The following is a 21,370-nucleotide window of genomic DNA, read 5'->3' on the forward strand; positions in this document are numbered from 1 at the left end:
TAAAAACAGTTGAAAACAGAACAAAAAGACAGAGGGGAAAGATCAGATACACCCAGGCAGTTATCCCAGAGGTCGTTCTGGCCAGCACAGGTCAAGATGATGGACAGCAGCTGGGCATGTGGAGGGTTAAACTGATGAATATGAGCATGCAGGGTCACCCAGCACCAGAGGTGTAGGAGACTGCATAGAGCACTAGGCAGAGGTTGTCCTAAGAGCTGTTAAGAAAAAGGCCCTGGTGGAGGATGGAAGATCAGATGGCCTCTCTGGGAGTCACCAAGCCCTGGCAGGGCTTGGGAATAACTTTTCAGGATTTAGGCTCATGTAATTTTGGACAAGGAGGTTGCAGCCATGTGGTAGATAGAGCCAGGAACTTTGGCTGATGACCTCGTTCTCAGGAGTGAGGCGGTGTTCCCACTTCTCTGCGTCAGTTTCTTGTCCGCCGTCTTGTGGTGATGGTGTTTATGGAGTCCTGTAAATGTATGTGCTGGTGCAGGTCTGCCAAGAGGCAACGCCTCACCAGGATCAGGTGAGCTAGAGGGCCACTGGGGTGGAGCCGAACTGGTGATGAGGTCTGCAGATCCAGCAGGTGGCATTGAGGGATCTTGACCGGCCCTAGTGGCCAGAGCCCCTGGTACTGCGTGAGCCCTTAGCACAGACCAGCTGGAGGCCCCCTCTCAGGGGCCTTAACTTTTTAACTGAATGGTATATTATCTGATCTCCTTAAAAATAAAATGATTTTCAGGCAGAAGGACAAAAAAGTGGCACAAGAGAGAATGCTAGCATGCATGGACCTCTGTGTGGGTGACATCCAGAATCCTGCTGCTTTTGGCTTTTCCTGGAGCCCCAGCAGGTCTGCTGGCCTGTGCCCACCACAGCCCACCATAGTCCTGGCACCCGGGCTCCACACCTTGTTGCAAGTCTTTGTTCTGCCTCCAGCAGCTGTGCTCTTCCATCCTCTGTGCCCCCCACCCTCCCTGGCCAAGGGCTCCCTTCCTGGTTGTCCTGGCATAGCCCTGCTAAGTGGACTTTCATTAGCCCTCTGGGTTCTGCCTTTCCTACTGGACTTCCTGTGGCCACCAATGCACTGTCCCCTCAGGGGCATGCAGTGAGCATTGAAAATACTGCAGACCAAAGACTGAGACACTAAAAGTGCCTGGTGCTGCTGGTAGGAAAGGCCAGGTGTTTGATGGAAGGTCAGGAGACCCTGATTCCTTCCGTAGCTGTGAGCCTTCACTTGGCAAGCTGGAGATAGGACTAGGGGAAGCTGACGTTAGGTTCTACAGGGTTGAAAAAAGATGCTTTCAGAGTGAGGAGAACTAGCCTGTCTTCCTGGGCTTTGTAAAGAAGGGAAGGGCTGGTGAGAGCTGATGGCAAAGCCACCTGCCTCTGGTCACCTACTGCTGGTCCCTGAGTCACAGAGACCCAGAGATGTGGACATCCATGCAACTTATCCTGTATGTGTATCCGGTGCACATAACACTGGTGCAGGGCTCGCCTGGTCATCATGAGTTGCCCACGGATCTGGGCTGGCTTCTATAGCCAAGTTTTGTTCTGACTGGTTGTGCCATGTTGTGCAAGTTTTAACTTTTTTGTTTTGGAATGGGTTTGACGCTGTTGCCCAGATTGGTTGTGTGCTCCTGGACTTCCACCTCAGCCTCTCTAGTGCTGGGACCATAGGCACCTGCCACCAGGCCTGGAATAGAACTCCTGATCTATTCATCTATTCAATCTATACCTGTTTTTATTTTTATTTTTAGTGCTAGGGATTGAACCCAGGGCCTCATGCATGCTGAGCACATGCTCTACCCCTAGGTTACAATCCCAGCCTCGCCTTTTTTGTTTTTGAGGGTTTTTTTAATGTGAGTACTGGGGATGGAATCCAGGGGTGTTCTACCTCTGAGGTACATCCGAGCCCTTTTGATTTTATTTTGAGACAAAGTCTTGCTAAATTGCCCAGGCTGGCCTTGAATTTGTGATCCTCCTGCCTCAGCCTCCCAAGTTGCTGGGATTACAGGTGTGCCTCACCATGCCTGGCCACACCATCATTTTTCAAAAAGGAACTGAACATTTAAAAATTGATGGGGTGTTGAAGGGTGATTGAGTTGTCAAGGCTGGTTTATCCCTCCTGGCCTACAACCCAGTTCTATGACAGGGAGATGCTGTATTTCCAAGGGAAGGCCACTCTTTGTAATTGGTATGGGTGTGGGAGGTGGAGGGGAGAGGACAAACCAAGCTTGAAGAACGTACTTGATATTTTTTGATATCCATGACCAAATTTCCCAAGTAAAAGTGCTGATCCAGGAATCTGCCCTAGTCTCAGCTGGTTCATGAACCAGTCCCAGCTGGACCCTGCTGTCTGCTTTGGACCTGTTGCCCTTTTACCTTAGTGAAGATCCTGCTGGGTCCATGCCACCTGGCCTTCCTGTGCCCTTGAGACTGTGCGTACCCTTCCCTTGGGATCCACACTTGCTCTGGAGCTGCATCCTGGGACCTGGTGGCCTTGGGTTGCCAGTGATGAGGCCCTTGGTAGACTATGCTCAGAGGAGCGGCCACTGGGGAGTCTCATCCATTTCCAACAGTGACCTGTTATGAGTCTAGATCATTCCTCACCAGTGTTTACTGAGTGCCGTGTTGCCTGAGAGTGTAGGACCGTTGGGTGTATGTGCTGCAGACAGGTGGCCAGGGAGCAGGCACTCCCTTCCTCTTCAGTAGCCCGCTTCTAAGTGCTGGGACCTGATCCCCAGGCCACAGGATCTCTGTCCCAGAAGAACTGTCCCAGACCCTCAAGGGGCTGGGATCCCTCCATCCTCTGCCTGCTGTGAGACTGGTAAATGCATCAGGTTCCCAAAGAGCCCAGCTCAGGTCTTTATTTCCAGTAGTGGTGATAGGTGAGGCATCCACACAGCTCTTTGTACCACGGGTCTCTTGGGACAAGTGTGGTCTCTTCCTCGTCCTTTCCTGGGTGCCCAGAGCTCTCCTGCAGCAACCTTGGCTCTCTGGCCAGACATGAAGCCACAGCACCCTCTAGGGGTGACTTGGCAGCAGGGCAGCATCTTTCCTGGGGGGACAGGTGGTAACTCTGGTCTCAGGGAGGCACCTCAAAATCAACTGTTTGCAATGCTGTCCCTGATGGGCCTCTGGCACTGCAGCTGCCGGCACTGAGCTTCCTGTAGGACAGAATTCCAGAAGTTTCCACCAGAAAAGCAGAGGGAATGTTGGGGAGAAAGGGGTGCAAGAGGACTTTGACCAGACCTGGGCAGATATTTCCCTGAGGGTGCTCTCACTTTTCTTGGTGTGGATGCCTGAGAGATCTAATGTCTCAGTTGTGTTGGGGCACAGTGGCATGTGCATCCTTGCTCTGTCAGCAGTTGTACTGCAGTCCCTGGTGTGTGGAAGACCCTATTCTCCATACCCTTGCCACATTGGCCATCTGTTTCTTTCTTTTTCTTTTTTTGTTTGATACTGGGGATTTAAGGGTGTTTAACCACTGAACCACATCCCAACTCTTTTTATTTTTTGTTTTGAGACAGGGTCTTGCTAAGTTGCTGAGGCTGGCCTTGAACTCATGATCTGCCTGCCTCAGACTCCCAAGCTGCTGGGATTGCAGACATACATCTGTTTTTGAACCTTGCCACCCTCTAGTAATGGAGGAGCATCATGGTTCTGATTCACTTTTCCTTTTGACAGACGGTATTCAGCATGGGTTTTGTTTTTTGGGTTTTTTTTGCTGTTTTTTATTGTTGCACATGACGGTAGAATGTATTTTGACATATCATATATACATGGGGCTTAGCTTTCCATCTTGTGGTTGTACATGATATGGAGTTACACTGGTCGTGTATTCATATATGAACATAGGAAAGCTATGTCTGATTCATTCTACTGTCTCATCCTGGTTTCTTGTGCTTGTTGGCCATTAATGTATCTTCTTTGGGGAAGTGTCTATTGAAGCCTTTGCCCATTTATAATCAGGTTGAGTTGAAGATGTTATTTATAGAACTCTCAATTCTTAACAAAATACATGATTTATGAATATTTTCTTTCATTCTGTGGGCTCCATTTTTCTTTCTGCTGATACCCTTTTTTAAAAAATTTGTTCTAATTAGTTATGCATGACAGTACAATGCACTATGACACATCATACATAAATGGCGTATCATTTCTTATTCTTCTGGTTGTACATGATGTAGAATCACACAAGTCGTGTAGTCATATATATACATAGGTGATAATGTCTGATTGATTCTATTGTCCTTCCTACCCCCATACCCTCTCCCCTCCCTTCACTTCCTTCTACCTCAAGTAATTCTGTTTTTCCCTAGCCACCACCCCCATTGTGAATTAGCATCCACATATCAGAGAAAACGCTTGGTCTTTGGTTTTGGGGAATTGGCTTATTTTGCTCAGCATGATATTCTTCAGTTCCTCCATTTACTGGCAAATGCCATAATTTCATTCTTCTTTAAGGTCTAGTGATAGTCCATTGTGTGTATGTACCACATTTTTTTTTTTTTTTTTATCCATTCATCTAATGAAGGACAACTAGGTTGGTTCCATGGTTTAGCTATGGTGACTTGAGCTGCTATAACACTGATCTGGCTCCAACACTGAAATATGCTAATTTTAAGTCCTTTGGATATAAATCGAGAAGTGGGATAGCTGGGTCAGATTATCCAAAGGACTTAAAACTAGGGTGGTTCCATTCCAAGATAAGAAGAATCTCCATATCACTTTCCATAATGGTTACACCAATTTGCAGTCTCACCAGCAATGTATGAGTGTACCTTTTTCCCCACATCCTCACCAACATTTATTGTTGCTTGAATTCTTGATAATTGCCTTTCTGGCTGGAGTGGGTTGAAATTTTAGAGTAGTTTTGATTTGCTTTTCTCTAATTGCTAGAGATGTCAAACATTTTTCATGTTTGTTGATTAATTGTATTTCTTCTGTGAAGTGTCTGTTCAGTTCCTTATCCCATTTATCAATTGGGTTATTTGGTTTTTTTTTTTTTTTTTTTTTTTTTTTTTGGTGTTAAGTTTTTTGAGTTCTTTATATATCCTGGAGATTAGTGATCTATCTGAGGTGCATGTGGTAAAGATTTTCTCCCATTCTGTAGGCTCTCTCTTCATGTTATTGATTGTTTCCTTTGCTGAGAAGAAGCATTCCCTCTAAAAACTGGAGCAAGACAAGGATGCCCTTCTTTCACCACTTCTATTCAACATCATCCTTGAAACTCTAGCCAGAGCAATTAGACAGGAGAGGGAAATTAAATCAATATGAATAGGAAAAGAAGAACTCAAATTATCACTATTTGCTGATGGCATGATTTTATATTTAGAAGATCAAAAAAATTCCACCAGAAAGCTTCTAGAACTTATAAATGAATTCAGCAAAGTAGTAGGATATAAAATCAACACTCATAAATCAAATGCATTCTTATACATCAGTGATGAATCTACTGAAAGAGAAATTTGGAAAACTACCCCATTCACAACAGCCTGAAGCCAGGCACAGTGGCACACGCCTGTAATCCCAGCGGCTCGGGAGGCTAAGACAGGAGCATCACGAGTTCAAAGCCAGCCTCAGCAAAAGCAAGGTGCTAAGCAACTCATGAGACCCTGTCTTAAATAAAATACAAAATAGGGCTGGGGATGTGGCTCAGTGGTCAAGTGCCCCTGAGTTCAATCCCCAGTACCACCCCCCCGCCCTGCAATAAATAAAAATAAAATACTTGGGAATCAGTCTAACAAAAGAGGTGAAAAACCTCTACAAGGAAAACTAAATAACACTAAAGAAAGAAAGTGAAGAAGACCTTAGAAAATGGAAAGACCTCCCATGCTCCTGGATAGGCAGAATTAATATTGTCAAAATGACCATACTACCAAAAGTGTTATACAGATTTAATGCAATTCCTATTAAAATCCCAATGACATTCTTTATAGAACTAAAAAGAGCAATCATGAAATTCATTTGGAAAAATAAGAGAACCAGAATACAAAGCAATCCTTTAGCAAGAAGAGTGAAGCAGGAAGCATCACAATACCAGATCTTAAACTTTACTACACAGCCATAGTAACAAAAACGTTGCGTATTGGCACAAAAACAGACATGCAGACCAATGGTACCAAATAGAAGACACAGAGACAAACCACATGCATACGGTTATGTCATATAGACAAAGATGCTAAAAACATTTGCTGGAGAAAAGATAGCCTATTCAACAAATGGTGCTGAGATAATTGGAAATCCACATGTAACAGAATGAGATTAAACCCCTATCTCTCACCCTGCACCAAACTCAACTCAGAGTGAACCAAAGACTTAGGCACTAGAACAGAGACCCTGCACCTAACAGAAGAAAAAAAGCAGGCTCAATCTTCATCATAGGACCTGACTTCCTTAAGAAGACCCTAAAGTGCAAGAAGTAAAATCAAGAATCAGTAAATGAGATGGATTCAGACTAAAAAGCTGCTTCTTCTGGTGATACTCTTGATGCCTGAGAACCAGGTTTTGATGTACAGTTACTAGTTTGCTAGGCTGACAGATGCCTGAAAGGAGCTCCTGACACCTAAGGAGGGTGCCATGTGGTCTGCCTGCCTGGCAGGTGTGCACGCGCGCACGCACACACACACACACACACACACACACACACACACACAGTCATGCATAGACACATACAGAGACACACACAGAAAAACAGACACACAGAGACACACCGAGATATATAGAGACATGTACAGAGATGTGCAGACCCACAAAACAGAAACACACACAGATGTAGAGATATGCAGAGACACAGAACACAGATATAGAGACAGACACACAGAGACACACACAACTTTGTTTGAGAGTGACTGACGTATGTTTAAAATGCCCATTCCCAACCCTCTTGGAGCAAGAGTTATAAAAAGTGAGAACCTGCCAAACACAGTGGTGCATGCCTCTAATCTCAGTGACTTGGGAGGCTGAGGCAGGAGGATCACAAGTTTGAGGTTAGCCCAGCAAGTTACTGAGATCCTGTCTCAAAATAAAAAAGGCTGGGGGTGTGGCTCAGTGATAATGCACCCTGGGTTCAGTTCCTTGTACTTAAGGCTTATGTGATACACCCAAGACTTGTGTGAATGGGGACTGAGCACTGCGGGCAAGAGCCGTGGACAGGCTCATGTTGCCTGAATATTAAGTGTCTATGTGACCTGCTCCCATTGACTTCTCTGGTACTGACTTTTCACACATCAGGTCATTTTTTATTTATTTACTTATTTTTTAAAAACAACTCAAGGGCTGGGGTATAGCTCAGTTGGTAGAGTGCTTGCCTCACAAGCACAAGGCCCTGGGTTCCCAATCCCCAGTGCCACAAAAAAAAAAAAAAAAAACTCCAGACATAGCAAGCGTAGGTCCTCTGGATAGCTCTCCAAAGAAACGGCACTTTAGCTGATGTGGTGGTGCACAGGTGTATTCACAGACACTTGGGAGGCTGAGGCAGGAGAGGGTCTCAAGCTCAAGAGAGGTCCCGACTCAAAATCAGAAGTGCTGGGATGTAGGTTCGTGTACTGTACACACAAAAAGAAGGAAGGGAGGGAGGAAGGAAGGAAGGGGACGGGAAGGAAACAACATCTTCAAAATCACCTCGCGCTTGAGAATGCTCCAGTTTTCAGTTCCTGGGGCCTCAGTGGGCCTTTGAGAGTGCAACTTCAGAACCCACATGTAGTAGGTCAGAGTGGAATTGAGCCGTGTCCTTTTTGCCTGCTGGGTTCAGAGCCCCTGGAGAGCTGGTTGGCCAGCATGCAGCCATTGCCCTGTCCTGATCTCAGCACTTGCCTTGTCCTGTGACTGTTGTGTACAGGTGGGCTGGCCTGGGGCCATAGGGAGTACCCCTGCTCTGTTCCCCAGCAGATTGCAGGGAGAAACTTTTCTCTACTTTGCAGCACAGGCTTGGTTGAGGAGTCTGAGCTCTGGGGAGGCTGATCATTGATGGTTGCCTCACCCCTGTGCTTCCTCACAGGGATCGACTACAAGACAACCACCATCCTGCTGGACGGGCGGCGTGTCAAGCTGGAGCTCTGGTGAGTTGGGGTGTCTAGTGGAGACGGGGGAGCTGTGGGAGAAAGCAGGAGGGTACCTTCTTCACATCCCGCTTGTACTTGCCATTTAAACAAACCCTGCTCACACAGGGAGTGGATTCTGTTCCGAGGGGAAATAGGAGGTCTGGGGCAGTTTGTCCTAACAGTGCCCATGCCCTCTGTGCTCAAATAGACTTGTTTCCACAGTGGCCTCAGCCTCCTCTGGGCCTTTTCCTGGGCTGCACATTAAATAACACATCCCAGGGGCTGGGGTTGTGGCTCAGTGGTAGAGCGCTTGTCTAGCATGTATGAGGCACTGGATTCCATTTTCAGCGTCACATATAAGTAAATAAAATAAAGGTCCATTAACAACTAAAAAAATATTTAAAAAAAAAAATAAAAAGAAGAAGAACATCTCCCAGAACTTCAAAGTCTGCAGCATCAGTTTCACAGGTCTGGGGTTCTCCAGTCCCCAGACCTGTGTGGGATTCATTGAGCAGGTGGACAGGAACTGCCCTCTCTGTTGTCTGCCTGCGTGGTATCACTCACTGGTGCACAGTTGGCACCTTACTGGCACACCCCATCTGCGCCTGCTCTGGCTCCCCTCGCTTGACCTCTCTAGGACATCCAGAGTAAGCTGCTGAGCCAGAGCAGAGGACATGAGTCCCTCACCCAGGTCCTCTGATCTCCCTGTGTGTTTCAGGGACACTTCGGGCCAGGGCCGGTTCTGCACCATCTTCAGGTCCTACTCCAGGGGCGCACAGGTAAGACCAGTAACACTCTCTTGCTGCTTTTCAGAGGTTTCTTATGACCCTTTCTGATTAGGCAGCTGTCCTGTCTAGTGTCCAAAGCACATTATTCCTTTTTAAGGTTTTTGACACATGAACATCAGGCTTTCCCGGATGGCCTGTCTCTGGAGAATGCGTCCTCCTATGGCCTGTCGGAGCTTGGGAGACTCCCCACAATGTTCAACTGTGTTCAGTGCACCTGCTGTCAGTGTCCCTTTACAGCACATTGCTGTCCTCAAGCTGTGGCCAGTGACATCTGCCTGGTGCCATGGAATGTGCTCTGAGCATAGCACAACTGCCACAGCACCCTCCCTGAGCTGTTGAAATACATTAGCTGAGTGTGATGGCATGCACCTGTAATCCCAGCTACTCTGGAGGCTGAGGCTGGAGGCCATGTGTTGGAGAGTTGGAGGCCACCCTGGGTAACATTGGGGGAAAAAAAAACACTATACATCTTTTACATTTTTAAAAAATTTAACCCAGAGTACTTTACCACTGAGCTACATTCCTACCCCTTTTTGTTTATTTTGAGACAGGGTCTCACTAAGTTTCTTAGGGCCTTGCTAGATTGCTGAGGCTGACCTTGATCTTGTAATCCTCCTTCTCAAACTCCCAAGCCACTGGGATTACAGGCATGCGCTATTGTGCCCAGCTTTTACATGTATTTTTAAAAATATTTTATTCGGGGTTGAGGTTGTGGCTCAGTGGTAAAGTGCTTGCCTACTATGTGCAAGGCCCTGGGTTCAATCCCTAGTACTGCAAAAAAAATAATAATAATAATAAAATCTGGCATAGTGGCACACGCCTATAATCCTACAGATTTAGGAGACTGAGACAGGAAGATCACAAGTTCAAGACCAGCCTGAGCAACTTAGTAAGACTCTCTCTCAAAAAAGAAGGACTGGGGATGTGGCTCAATGGTAGAGTACCTCTAGGTTCAATCCCCAGTACCAAAAAAAAAAATTATTGTTTTCCATTTGTTTGTCAGCATTTCCTAGTTTTTCTACAATAAACACGTATAATTTTGCAATAGAACTGTACAGTGAAGGGAACAGTTACCTTGGGTGGGGCATAAAGAGTTACTGGGACGTCATGAAAAGGCAGTTGGAATAAGCCTGGCGGGGCTCACCTGTGGTGTTCCACTCTACAGCCATGGCAGGGGCATAACAAGGAACAGACCCCGGTAGCTCGGTGTGTGGGAACTGAGAAAGGGCCTACTGAGCTCTGCCTCTGGGAAGCAGAGCATGTATCATCCTTTCTGAGTTCTTTCCAAAGTGCACAGGACAGTGGGTGGGTTTGGGTTTGCTCTGTTACTTCTGGGAGTTCTCAGGTACTGTATCCTGGCTAAGGAGTGATGGCAAACCCTGAGTGCACATCTAGGACTCAGGTGGGGAGTGCCAGGGGCTTCCTGGTGGCTTGCCCCAGGAGCAGCCCTGAGCCTGCCCTGGCACTGCCCTGTCCTCCTGTGTGTCCTGCTTGGGGAACAGCAGTGAGGTGATGGGGTCTCTTGAGTCAGTGCAGCAGTGTTTCTGTGTGCAGTCCCTGATGGCATGCACCATCCTTCCAGATCAAGTGATGTCATTCTCCTACTCTCTCGTAGGCCAGAGAGGCCTTGTGGGTCCCTCCGGGCCTGGGTCTTGAGGATGGCACCAACAGAGGCCCCTGGCCACTGTCCTCTTTGTTACCTATCATGTACAGCACTGTCTTGTGGCTCCTACAAAATCCCTTCACTTTTCACCAAGGAGCCACAGGCTGTTCTCGCTGGTACCTCTGGGCCAAGTGCACATCTTTTCTGTGGTTGAGGTCAGAGGTGGCTTCTCGAGGCCCCACAGGTTGGTGCTACCCACTTGGGGAGTAAGCTGGTCACCCTGGCGTGAGATACTGGGGCAGGGGCAGGTGGGCCTGGCTGTGCCAGTGAGAGGAGCTGTCCTGTTCTGTTGAGGGCTCAGGGAGCTGGCTTAGAACCAGCTGGTGTGGTAGTGATGGGTTCCTCAAGGTAGAAGAGGGCTTCATATGGAAAGCAATGCAACATGACTGCTGAGGACAGCGCCACTTGGCACCTGGCTGTGGGTGGCATGTGTTGGAGTACAGTGTGGCACTTGTTCCCTGCTCTTGATGCATCTGTGACTTCTGGGAAGAGCCTGGCGCTGGGGAAACAGGCAGGAGGGTTTCACTTTGGCTTTTGTTTATTTGTTTTGTGGTGATGGAGGTTGAACCCAGGGCCTTACGCATGCCAGGCAAGGGCTCTACCCAAGCTTCACCCCACCCTCCAGCCTGCCAAATACTAATCTTTTTTTTTTTTTTTTTTTTTAAAATAAAATCTGGCTCTGTTTTCCAGGCTGGCCTCAAACTCCGGGGCTCAAGAGGTCCTCCTGCCCCAGCCTCTTGAGTTGTGCTACTACAGGTCACACCTGGCTAAGTTTTGTTTTTAACCAAGGTACCTCTCCATCTCAATTGGAGTGGTGATTATGTAGGTCCATGTATTTGTCAGAAGCTTATCAGCATAGCTGTACCTCCTGCCTGTGTGTTTCTGGCATGTGGGCTAGAGTCACAACAGAAGGCACCCCTACTTGGCCCCAACTGTCCCACTTCCAGGAGTCTATCGTGGAGGCAGGCTGATTGAGAGCAGGGGCACTCTGAGGGTCTTTGCAGCAGGTTGTTCCAAAGGCAGCGTCTGCTGCTGCGAAGGGCTCCTGTCAGGGAGGTGGGTCTGAGCTCCTGGAGGACACACCCTGTGTGTGAGCAGTGAGCCAGGAGGTACGGGGACCTTCAGGGGACTGGAGGAGAGCACACCTGCATGTACCTAAGCCCGAGAATACTAATTAGTTTTTAAAAAAGCTTAGATTACAGTCATTGCTAAAAAGGCAAAAGGTAGTGAAATAATCTGTTTTCCTCTTGTTCTGGCTCTTTGGGACACAGGAGTGGGCTGGGATTCCTTTGGGATTGATTCTGGTAAAAAAGGAATCTCATTTTGGTTTCTTAGCTATCCTGCTCTGGTTCATCCCAGATAGTTTTCCCAGGCAAATCCATCGTTGCTGTGGTCCCTCTGCCTATGCTGTGATGAGTGCTGGCCTTGTCTTTGTGACCTTCCACTCTGCCTCTTCAGCTCATAACCCTGACTGATTTAATTTAGGCAGTACCATAAATGGCCTGCCTGCTTAGGGCACACCAGAGGAGAGCTGGGACTGTTGGCATTAGCCAGGAGGGGTGGCCAGGGCTCCAGACCACCTCAGGGCACAGTGGAAGCTGGGGCCAGCCCATCCAGCCCCCATGAGCCTTCTGCTCACTCCTTTAAAATGTGACACATAACGGGCCAACATAAGAAAGAAAGTGGAAACCACCTGCCACCTAGACTTCTTTGTGCAGTGTGTGTGTGTCCTCATTCTTTAAGATATGGTGCTTTGCCAGGCACTGTGGCCACACCTGTGACCCCAGCGACTTGGGAGGCTGAGGTAGGAGGACTATGAGTTCCAGGCCAGCATGGGCAACTCAGTGAGGCTCTAAGGACTTAGCAGGAGGCCTGTCTCAAAATAAAAAGGGCTGGGATGTGGCTCAGTGGTAAAGAATCCATAGGCTCAATTCCTAGTACCAAAAAAAAAAAAAAAAAAAAATGGTCATACTGTGCATAGCACTTGGTCTCTGTCTCATCTCGCAGCCCTGTGTCTGTGACCTCTGAGCTCACCTGTGAAGTGCACTTCTGTTCTTTTCATTTCCTGAGGGATCCTGCCTTTTCTCGTTGGCTCTCCCAGTGAGCGCCACCTGCCGTCTAGTTATTCCTGCTTCTCAGCAGTGCTAGGCTGTCCCCTGGGAGGGGGGTCTTTGGGCTCGGACGTGGGCTGCCACATTGGAGGGCTTGCTGCCATGCTTCAGGGGGCACTGACCCCCAAGCCTCCCTTCCCCTCACAGCAAACAAGAGGCTGGGGTTCCTGTGCCTGAGCAGCAGGGCTCACACCTATGTGTTCATTTATGATGAATCCCCCAGTTTTTGCTCACCCAACTGGCTATGTTGGTCAGTTTTCATAGTGGTGCCTGGCCTTGGGGGTTTCCCCTCTGGGCTTGAGGGGTTCCTCCTGGATGCAGCTGCGGCCCTGTTCTGAGTTAGGCCTGCTATCTAAAGGGTGGGGCCTTTGTCTTAAGGAGACCTGGAGTCACGTGTGTATTGCAGAAATGGTAGAGTGTTTTGGAGGGGAGGCCTCTGAGTCCTGGCCCTGAGGTGCACACTGCCCTCGCCTTCACTCTCAGCCCTTGCCTGTCCTCTGCCATGTGCAGCTCCGTGGCTCTCTGGGTGGATTCAGAGAGCTGCTGAACACTGTGGTGGCTGGGGCGCCTGCTGGAGAGCCATAAGGGTGTCACTGTTGAGATACTCAGGGTGGATGGAGACAGCCTAGAGCTGTGCTCCTAGTAATTGGTCTCTAAGGGATGTGGTGGGAAAGACCTAGTAGCAAATCCTGCTCAGCCTTCATGAAACCTGCTCCCATAGCGACTAACATCCTGCTCTGTGCATTTCTGGCTGGAAGACTCAGAGATGCCTCTGTTCAGCTCTGCTCAGCTCTGCCCCAGCTACCTCTGGGGCAGAGTCCACTGTTGGACTGACCACAGGACACTCAGCTCTCATCCTGCAGCTTTGCAGCCACACAGCCCAGACCTGGGTGTGTGCAGCTTAGCTTCTGTGATGTTTGAATGGTTTCAGAGTAATGCCAGTGCTGTGCCTGGAGAGCAGAAGTCGAAGACAACTCAGGGGCGGGAGGTAGCAGGCTCTGAGACAACCCCTCTTATAGAAGGTCCCCTCCCCACCACCCCACTGTGGTGGGCAGCAGACACATTTCCCATCTGACATTCATGCTAGTAACCCACAAAGTCTGCTGTGCCAGTGTTCCTGGGCCTGGGCTTGGCTGTGGCTATAGGTGACCTCTGTGTGTCTCCCTTGCAGGGGATCCTTCTGGTGTATGACATCACCAACCGCTGGTCCTTTGATGGCATTGACCGGTGGATCAAAGAGATTGATGAGGTAGGTGAGGGTCAACCCTGCAGGGGAAGGCACAGGACTAGGCTGTGCCTGAGTGTACTGCCTGCTATGACCTCTCCATAGCGTGGGGATGGTCAGGGGGCACTGCTCAAGACTGAGGGGTGGGCATGTCCCACAATTTGCCTCTTAATTCTGTATCCTTTCCCCTACCAAGCATGCACCTGGAGTCCCCCGGATCCTGGTTGGGAACCGGCTGCATCTGGCTTTCAAGCGGCAAGTCCCAACTGAGCAGGCCCGTGCCTACGCGGAGAAGAACTGCATGACGTTCTTTGAGGTCAGCCCCCTGTGCAACTTCAACGTCATTGAATCCTTCACCGAACTCTCACGCATTGTGCTTATGCGGCATGGAATGGAGAAGATCTGGAGGCCCAATCGAGGTGGGTGGGGATGTGGGGGGTGGAGCTGAGAATGCTCCGGTAAAAGGGAAGTGTCCTCTAGAGCTGCAGTCCCCTTGTGCTGCACAGGGTGAGCAGGTCTGCATGTGGGATGCCTCTGTTGGCTCTGGAGTCAGGACCTTAAGGCCGGTGGCTACAGAGGCCATCCCAACAGCTTTGCAGTGTTCTGTCTGCCCTATTCCATACCTTAGCCAGAAGCCACAGGAGCTGGGGCCATTAATTGGTGCTTCCTGGCAGCTGGCTGCTGAACAGAGGGGTGGTCACAGTGGAGCCCAGGCCCCTCCCTTTACAGGAAACATAGAGAGCCTTGTACCCTGGGCCTACCCTGCCACCGGGAGCACCTGCAGACTGTGCAGACCTCAGCCGGGTACAGCCGGAGCCATGGGAGGGGCTGCAGAGAGGTACTCCAAGAGCAAGTCGGCCCCCTGCCCCACCTGGGTCCTAGAGCGCCGATCTGGAAGCAGCACCTTGCAGTGCATTCCAATCTAGGAAAGAAGGCAGGAGGGAGCCACTCAGCGCACAGTGTCTGTGCTGGGTGGCTGGGGGCAGAGCCCTGTCCTGGCTGGGAGAGGGCAGCTCCTCAGCACCTGCCCTGGTGGGCCTCACCTGGCCTCCATTGATTCCCCACAGTGTTCAGCCTGCAGGACCTCTGCTGCCGTGCCATCGTCTCCTGCACCCCAGTGCACCTCATCGACAAGCTTCCACTGCCCGTCACCATCAAGAGCCACCTCAAGTCCTTCTCCATGGCCAATGGCATGAATGCTGTCATGATGCATGGCCGCTCCTACTCCCTGGCCAGTGGGGCTGGGGGCAGCAGCAGCAAGGGCAACAGTCTCAAGAGGTCCAAGTCCATCCGCCCCCCCCAGAGCCCTCCCCAGAACTGCTCTCGGAGCAACTGCAAGATCTCCTAGCAGGCAGCAGGCACCACTCTGCAGACTCGGGGAGGCTCAGCGATGGAAGAGCGCTCCTGGGCAGGAAGACTTGGCCACACAGCCTGTTTCAGAGCGTCAGGTTCTCCTCCACACCCGGCTAGGTGGAGGGGGAGCATGCAGGGGAGAGCACACTCCATGGACGGGGCTCAGGGGTCTTTGGGCAGCTGGGCTGCTGGTGCTACGGAGACCCTGATCTGAATCAACCCCAGATTCCAGGCTGCCTGGGCTTGGACCAGGAGGGAGTCTGGCTCCCCTTCCTTATTTATATAGAAAACATTTTGCCTGTTTTGTACATTTTTTAAAAGGCTGTCAGGGAGCTGGATGCATCTGCGTGCTGCGCTTCCCTCTGCACACCACAGCAGCCATGAGGAGGGCCCGTCTATCTGGGGAGGGAGGGACTTGAGGCAGTGATAGAAGGAGTGCAGGCAGAGCAGGTGTTCATTAGATTCACCTTCACTTTGCCTGGGGTGCTGGCACTGCCCCTGCCAGTAAGAGACAGAGAGGCCTCCTGCACCCGCTAAAAGCTTCTGGCAGTAATCGTGGCCCAGCATCTGTTTCTGACTTGGGTGATCAGTGTGCCGGGCACAGGCAGACATGTGACTTGCAGGAAAGGGGAGGAGCAGGGTGTGAGGACCTCCCTCAGCGACTCCAGGGTCCTGTCTGCTGTGAGTGGGCACCCTTGGTGACATTCACTACATAGATCAGGTCTCCAGGTGGAGGATACAGCCATCTGTAGATCTGAGTGACACTCGAGTGACACTGGTGGCATCTGAACCACCAGACACTGCCAGGTGTCCAGTGGCTTGTTCTTATCCGTGCTGCCCTTTTGCCTGTGAGGTCACATGCCACTGGAACCTCTTTGACCTGTTTAGTGGTACTGCCTGGACAGTAGCCTTGTCTGCACCTGGGGCCCCTCTGGAGGACCTCCCAGCAGCCCTTGTGCCAGTGCACAGCACCCTTATCCTCACCCTGTGAAGCCATGGCCTGGTCCTCCTCAGTGTTGCCCCCTCACCTGGTGCCCCCACCCTTGGCCACACTGGTGCTCAACTCTACCTCCTGCCCTCAGGCCCCGGCCACCACAGGAGCCCTCCCTGGGCTGGGAACCCTCTCTCCAGGTCCTTCGTAGTGCACATGTCAGAGGACAGTCCTGCTGCAGGTGTTTCAGGGCACCGTGGACATGCAGACATAGCACCATGGCCTGCTATTCTGGGAGATGGCTCCTGTGCTGGGGAGCCTGTGGCAGGGGCAGCTCCATCCTCTCCCAGCCCCAGCGGTCCTGTTGCTGCCAGCAAGGCCCGTTTCTCTGGAATTGTGAACAGAACTACACAGACTTTATTTTAAGGAGCTGGACAGCCCCATGTGCACCATATCAACACTACCCTCACTGCTGCTGGACCCTGCATTCCTGTGTCCTTTGAGCTGTTCTTGTTTCTTTGTACAGTAAATGTAATTCAGCTGTGCCCTCCCTGTTGGTTTTGTAAGGTCAGTCCGATTTTACGGGCTGTGGCGGTAGGGGTGGGTTTAGCAGTGGTGCCCTGCACAGCTTTGTGCTTGGCCACCTGACCCCCAGCTTTGTTGAGCCATCTGTCTTTAGGAGCTGACCTTGATGACCTGCAGCCACACTGGGTTTGCATACCTGGACACAGGGCTGATAGTGGGCTGGAGTGGCCTGGCCTGATTACAAGCCAGTTTCCTGGGGAAACACCTCCCCACATGGAGCTCTTGTTCTCAGCACCCACAGCTTGCCACAGCTTCAGGGACCCCAAGGGTGAGGCCCTACCTAGTCCTGCTCAGCAAGGGGTGAGCCATGCCCTGGAGGTCAGAAATGAGGAGGATGAGGATGTTCTACTCTGAAGATGGCCCCATACTCCAGGGTTCCGTGCTGCTCCTTGGGTGTTCTAGGCCTTGGCTATCCCTGCATGGGGCTGCCAGGCTGCAGTGAGCTCCTGTCCTGCCCCATCTGCAGGATGGCCTAGCCACCCACCCCTCATTATCAGGGGCTAGCTCACCACAGCTCCCCAGTAAGCCAGGAGACATTGGTGCCTGGCGACCATCTCTTAGTTCTATTCTGGCCAGACCAAGCTCTTTATTACCCTGCCTCCTGGGTCAGGAGGTCAGACTCAGGGCTACTTCCTGGGGCCCCCAGACCTCTGGAGCCACAGAAGGGTTTGGAAGGGCAAATTCCAGGCAGCCCTTTGTCCTGCCACCAGCCTTTGATCTCAGGCTCCCTGCTCCCCAGTGGAGGAGGGGCCGCCAGCCCAGCTGGCCCCCAGGTCAGGCAGCTGGGGGCAGGGAAAGACTCCCGGGTGCTTGCAGGCCCTGGGCAGCTTGTAGAACATTTGTTTTTTGGCTTTGGTACTGGGGATTGAACTCAGGGGCACCCAACCCTGGAGCCACATCCCCAGCCCTATTTTGTATTTTATTTAGAGACAGGGTCTCACTGAGTTGCTTAGCACCTTGCTTTTGCTGAGGCTGGCTTTGAACTCTAGAGCCTCCTGCCTCAGCCTCCTGAGCTGCTGGGATTACAGTGGGCCACTGGGCCCGGTGGACATTTGCTCTTTTAGGGTGTACCTAGTTGCCCTTAGACTTGGCCATCCCTAGGATACTGATATGGAGCCACATCCTAGTGCTGGGCAGCCACAGGGCATGACTGTGGCCAGCACATGCAGGCCTCCCTTTCTACCCCAGGATGCCTGCAGGCCTCACTTCTGCACCTCCTTGCCCTGCTGAGGAAGGACCTGGGCCTGGGCCACAGCCAGAGGCTTCAGCAGAGTGGGTACCTCTGGTAATGCAGAGTTCTCTGTGTCGACCCAGGGCCTGAGCTGCCAAGGCCTGACCCCTGCAGATTTCACATTCACCCCAAGATCTGCTGGCAGGTTGTGACCCTGACAGGGTCACGGAGAAAGTGAAATTCTTCCCAGGAAGTGAACAGACCCCTCTCCATCTGCTGGGCTGAAATAGCACTCCTTTGCCTTACCTGGATTCACAGGTGATAGGTACCATCTGGACCTGCCTTGGGGGGGAGACCCAGGCCTGTGGTCAGTTGGGATGAGGTAGGTACCTGAACCCCCTTCCTCATGGGAGACTGAAGGGTGGGGACAAAAGCTGCTGAATTCTGGCCTCACCCCTCCCCCCTGAATTGAGGGGGAAGGGTCTTCAAGGACACTGACCCCAGCTGACTTCAGCCTATGGAGGGAGGGACTCTGAGCTACTGTGTCGTCCCCCTCCTCTGGCCAGAGCTGGCCCTTCTCCGCCCCTTAATGACCCTGCACTATTGAGTCCTGGCCCCTCCCCAGCCTCCCCTCCTCTCCCTATGCTGACCAGGACCTGAGAGTCGCCTGCAGTGGTTGGGAGAGGGAGGGGCAGGGCTGCACGGAGATCTGAGATTCCAAAACCCACCCGACTGGGGCCAGGGGGTGCATTTGCAGTGGGCTCCAGCCTCAGGGGCCAAAGGGGAACCCAAAGAATCAACAGAGGAGAGGAAGGGCCAGCCCAAAGCAGGGACAACCGGTCACCAAGAGAGTGGATGCCTGCAGAGTGCTGTGCTCTGGGGCCCAAGGAGGGGCTGGCAGTCACACGGCCTTGCCCCCTGGCCCTGTGGTCCCCATGCCCTCCCTGCAGCTGTTCCTGCTTCTGTTCCTCATCGTCAGGCTGGCCTTGGGGGCTGGCCTGCTTCCAGAGCTAGGGAACCACCCAGGCTTGTGCCCCAACCAGCTCAGCCCCAGTCTGTGGGTGGACGCCCAGAGCACCTGCGAGCGTGAGTGCGCCAGGGATCAGGTGAGCATGGGGACCCCAGGGAGCTCGAGTGTTTGGCCCCACCCCAGCCCTTTCCCTGGGGGTGGGGGCAGGCCCAGGAACCCACTTCCTACTGAGCTCTCTACACTGCCAGAGTTTTGGCCATGACCCCCCATCCGAGGGGGCCGGGTGATACCCCATCTTTGCCCTCACCAGACCTGTTTCTTCCCTGCCTGGGCAGCAGTTATCTTCTGTCCACCAGAGTGGATACAGGCCTCTGAATTTCCCCTTGCACAGCAACCTTCCCTCACACTGGTAAAGAGGTGATCGGGGGTGGGTACGCGGTCCTCTGTGATGCAGGGGCCTGCTTCGTTTCTCTGTGATGGAACCAGGGACTCATACTAAGCAAGACTCCTGCTAAGCCATGCCCCCAGCCCAGATCTGCCACTGAGCCAGGCCTTGGCTCATTGGGAACCACAGGGAGTCCTGCTTGGGGGTGTTGAGGATTCAGTGAGGTAACATGAGGCCTTGTAGCTCATCATACTGGACAAAAAGCACTTCCTCCATTTTCCAGAGGGGAAGCCAGCTCAGGGGGCTGCAGCTGCAGGTATCTGCACATCCTGGTGCAGGGGCAAGGTGGAGACCCTGGGCCAGGTGGGAGGGCCTCGGGGCTCCGCTGAGCTGTCCCCCTCCCCCAGGACTGCGCTACCTCGGAGAAGTGCTGTGCCAACGTGTGTGGGCTACAGAGCTGCGTGGCAGCCCGCTTCCCAGATGGCCCAGCTGCACCCACCACAGCAGCCTCCTGTGAGGGCTTCAAGTGCCCGCAGCAGGGTTCTGACTGCGACATCTGGGACGGGCAGCCCGTGTGCCGCTGCCGTGACCGCTGCGAAAAGGAGCCCCACTTCACCTGTGCCTCTGACGGCCTCACCTACTACAATCGCTGCTACATGGATGCTGAGGCCTGCCTGCGTGGCCTTCACCTGCATGTGGTGCCCTGCAAGCATGTCCTCAGCTGGCCGCCCAGCAGCCCAGGGCCACCGGAGACCACAGCCCGGCCAACGCAGGGGGCTGCCCCCATGCCACCTGCCCTGTACAGCAGTCCCTCCCCACAGGCAGTGCATGTGGGGGGCACAGCCAGCCTCCACTGCGAGGTCAGTGGCCGCCCACCCCCTGCCGTGACCTGGGAGAAGCAGAGCCACCAGCAGGAAAACCTGATCATGCGCCCTGACCAGATGTATGGCAACGTCGTGGTTACCAGCATCGGGCAGCTGGTCCTCTACAATGCCCGGCCAGAGGATGCTGGCCTGTACACCTGCACTGCACGTAATGCCGCAGGCCTGCTGAGGGCCGACTTCCCACTCTCTGTGGTCCAGCGGGAGCCGGCCAGGGACAGGGCCCACGGTGTCCCCACTCTGGCGGAGTGCCTGCCTGGCACGCAGGCCTGCACTGGCCCTGCCTCCCCACACCATGTGCTCTGGAACTTTGATCCACAGCGCGGTGGCTGCATGACCTTCCCCGCCCTTGAATGCGACGGGGCCGCCCGGGGCTTTGAGACATATGAGGCGTGCCAACAAGCCTGCGCCCGCGGCCCTGGGGATGCCTGCACCTTACCAGCGGTACAGGGGCCCTGCCAGGGCTGGGAGCCACGCTGGGCCTATAGCCCACTTCTGCAGCGGTGCCTGCCCTTCCTGTACAGCGGCTGTGAGGGCAATGGCAACAATTTTGAGAGCCGGGAGCGCTGTGAGGACGCCTGCCCTGTGCCCCGCACGCCGCCCTGCCGGGCCTGCCGCCTCAGGAGCAAGCTGGCGCTGAGCCTGTGCCGCAGCGACTTTGCCATTGTGGGGCGGCTGACCGAGGTGCTGGAAGAGCCCGAGGCTGCGGGCGGCATTGCCCGTGTAGCTCTGGATGATGTGCTGAAGGATGACAAGATGGGCCTCAAGTTTTTGGGCACCAAGTACCTGGAGGTGACACTGAGTGGCATGGACTGGGCCTGCCCCTGCCCCAATGTGTCTGCTGGGGATGGGCCACTGGTCATCATGGGCGAGGTGCGTGACGGTGTGGCCGTGCTGGACCCTGGCAGCTATGTACGTGCTGCAAGTGAGAAGCGAGTGAAGAAGATATCAGAGCTGCTGGAGAAGAAGGCCTGCGAGCTGCTCAACCGCTTCCAAGATTAGCCCTGCCCCGTCCCCCTCTGCCCTCCTTCCGGACGAATAAAAGCTCTTCCCTGCCCCTGGAACTCACGGCTGCTGTTGCTGGGGGACTGTAACCCTTCCAGGTGTTACCCCCCCCCCCCCCCACCGCCGGCCTGTTACCCAGCTGGGAGTCTTCCACCACATGGAGCTTTGGCTCCATCTGAGGTCACCAGGGAGCAGCAGCTCACCCTGGGGACTTCTGCCCCACAGGCGTCTCTCCAGGATCACAGGTGGGGACCAGC

The 21,370-nt window shown here is 52.7% G+C and overlaps 2 protein-coding genes across 7 annotated transcripts in view; both read left to right on the top strand.

The window, feature by feature from the left end:
• RAB40C (RAB40C, member RAS oncogene family) overlaps positions 1 to 16,661 on the top strand; it is a 62,005-nt gene extending 45,344 nt beyond the window's left edge. For both annotated transcript variants that reach the window (XM_079121672.1, XM_079121673.1), the window contains exons 3-7: positions 8,003 to 8,063; positions 8,764 to 8,824; positions 13,779 to 13,856; positions 14,029 to 14,251; positions 14,900 to 16,661. In XM_079121672.1, the coding sequence (XP_078977798.1) occupies positions 8,003 to 8,063; positions 8,764 to 8,824; positions 13,779 to 13,856; positions 14,029 to 14,251; positions 14,900 to 15,180 (704 nt within the window). In that variant the 3' untranslated portion in view covers positions 15,181 to 16,661. The remainder of the gene's footprint in view (positions 1 to 8,002; positions 8,064 to 8,763; positions 8,825 to 13,778; positions 13,857 to 14,028; positions 14,252 to 14,899) is intronic.
• WFIKKN1 (WAP, follistatin/kazal, immunoglobulin, kunitz and netrin domain containing 1) lies at positions 16,552 to 21,344 on the top strand. 5 transcript variants are annotated; one of them, XM_079121666.1, is made up of 4 exons: positions 16,552 to 16,683; positions 18,191 to 18,978; positions 19,511 to 19,543; positions 19,635 to 21,344. In XM_079121666.1, exons 2-4 carry the CDS (start codon positions 18,808 to 18,810, stop codon positions 21,108 to 21,110), a joined length of 1,680 nt encoding a protein of 559 aa, XP_078977792.1. In that variant the 5' UTR covers positions 16,552 to 16,683; positions 18,191 to 18,807; the 3' UTR covers positions 21,111 to 21,344. The 5 variants fall into 5 exon arrangements, with proteins under 5 accessions (XP_078977792.1, XP_078977795.1, XP_078977791.1 ...); XM_079121669.1 differs by having other exon boundaries at positions 18,191 to 18,254; positions 18,823 to 19,543; XM_079121665.1 differs by lacking the exon at positions 16,552 to 16,683 and having other exon boundaries at positions 16,807 to 18,978.
• The last annotated feature ends 26 nt before the right edge of the window (positions 21,345 to 21,370 follow it).

The sequence above is a fragment of the Sciurus vulgaris genome, assembly GCF_902686455.1.
Source record: "Sciurus vulgaris genome assembly, chromosome: 18".
NCBI lineage: Eukaryota > Metazoa > Chordata > Mammalia > Rodentia > Sciuridae > Sciurus > Sciurus vulgaris.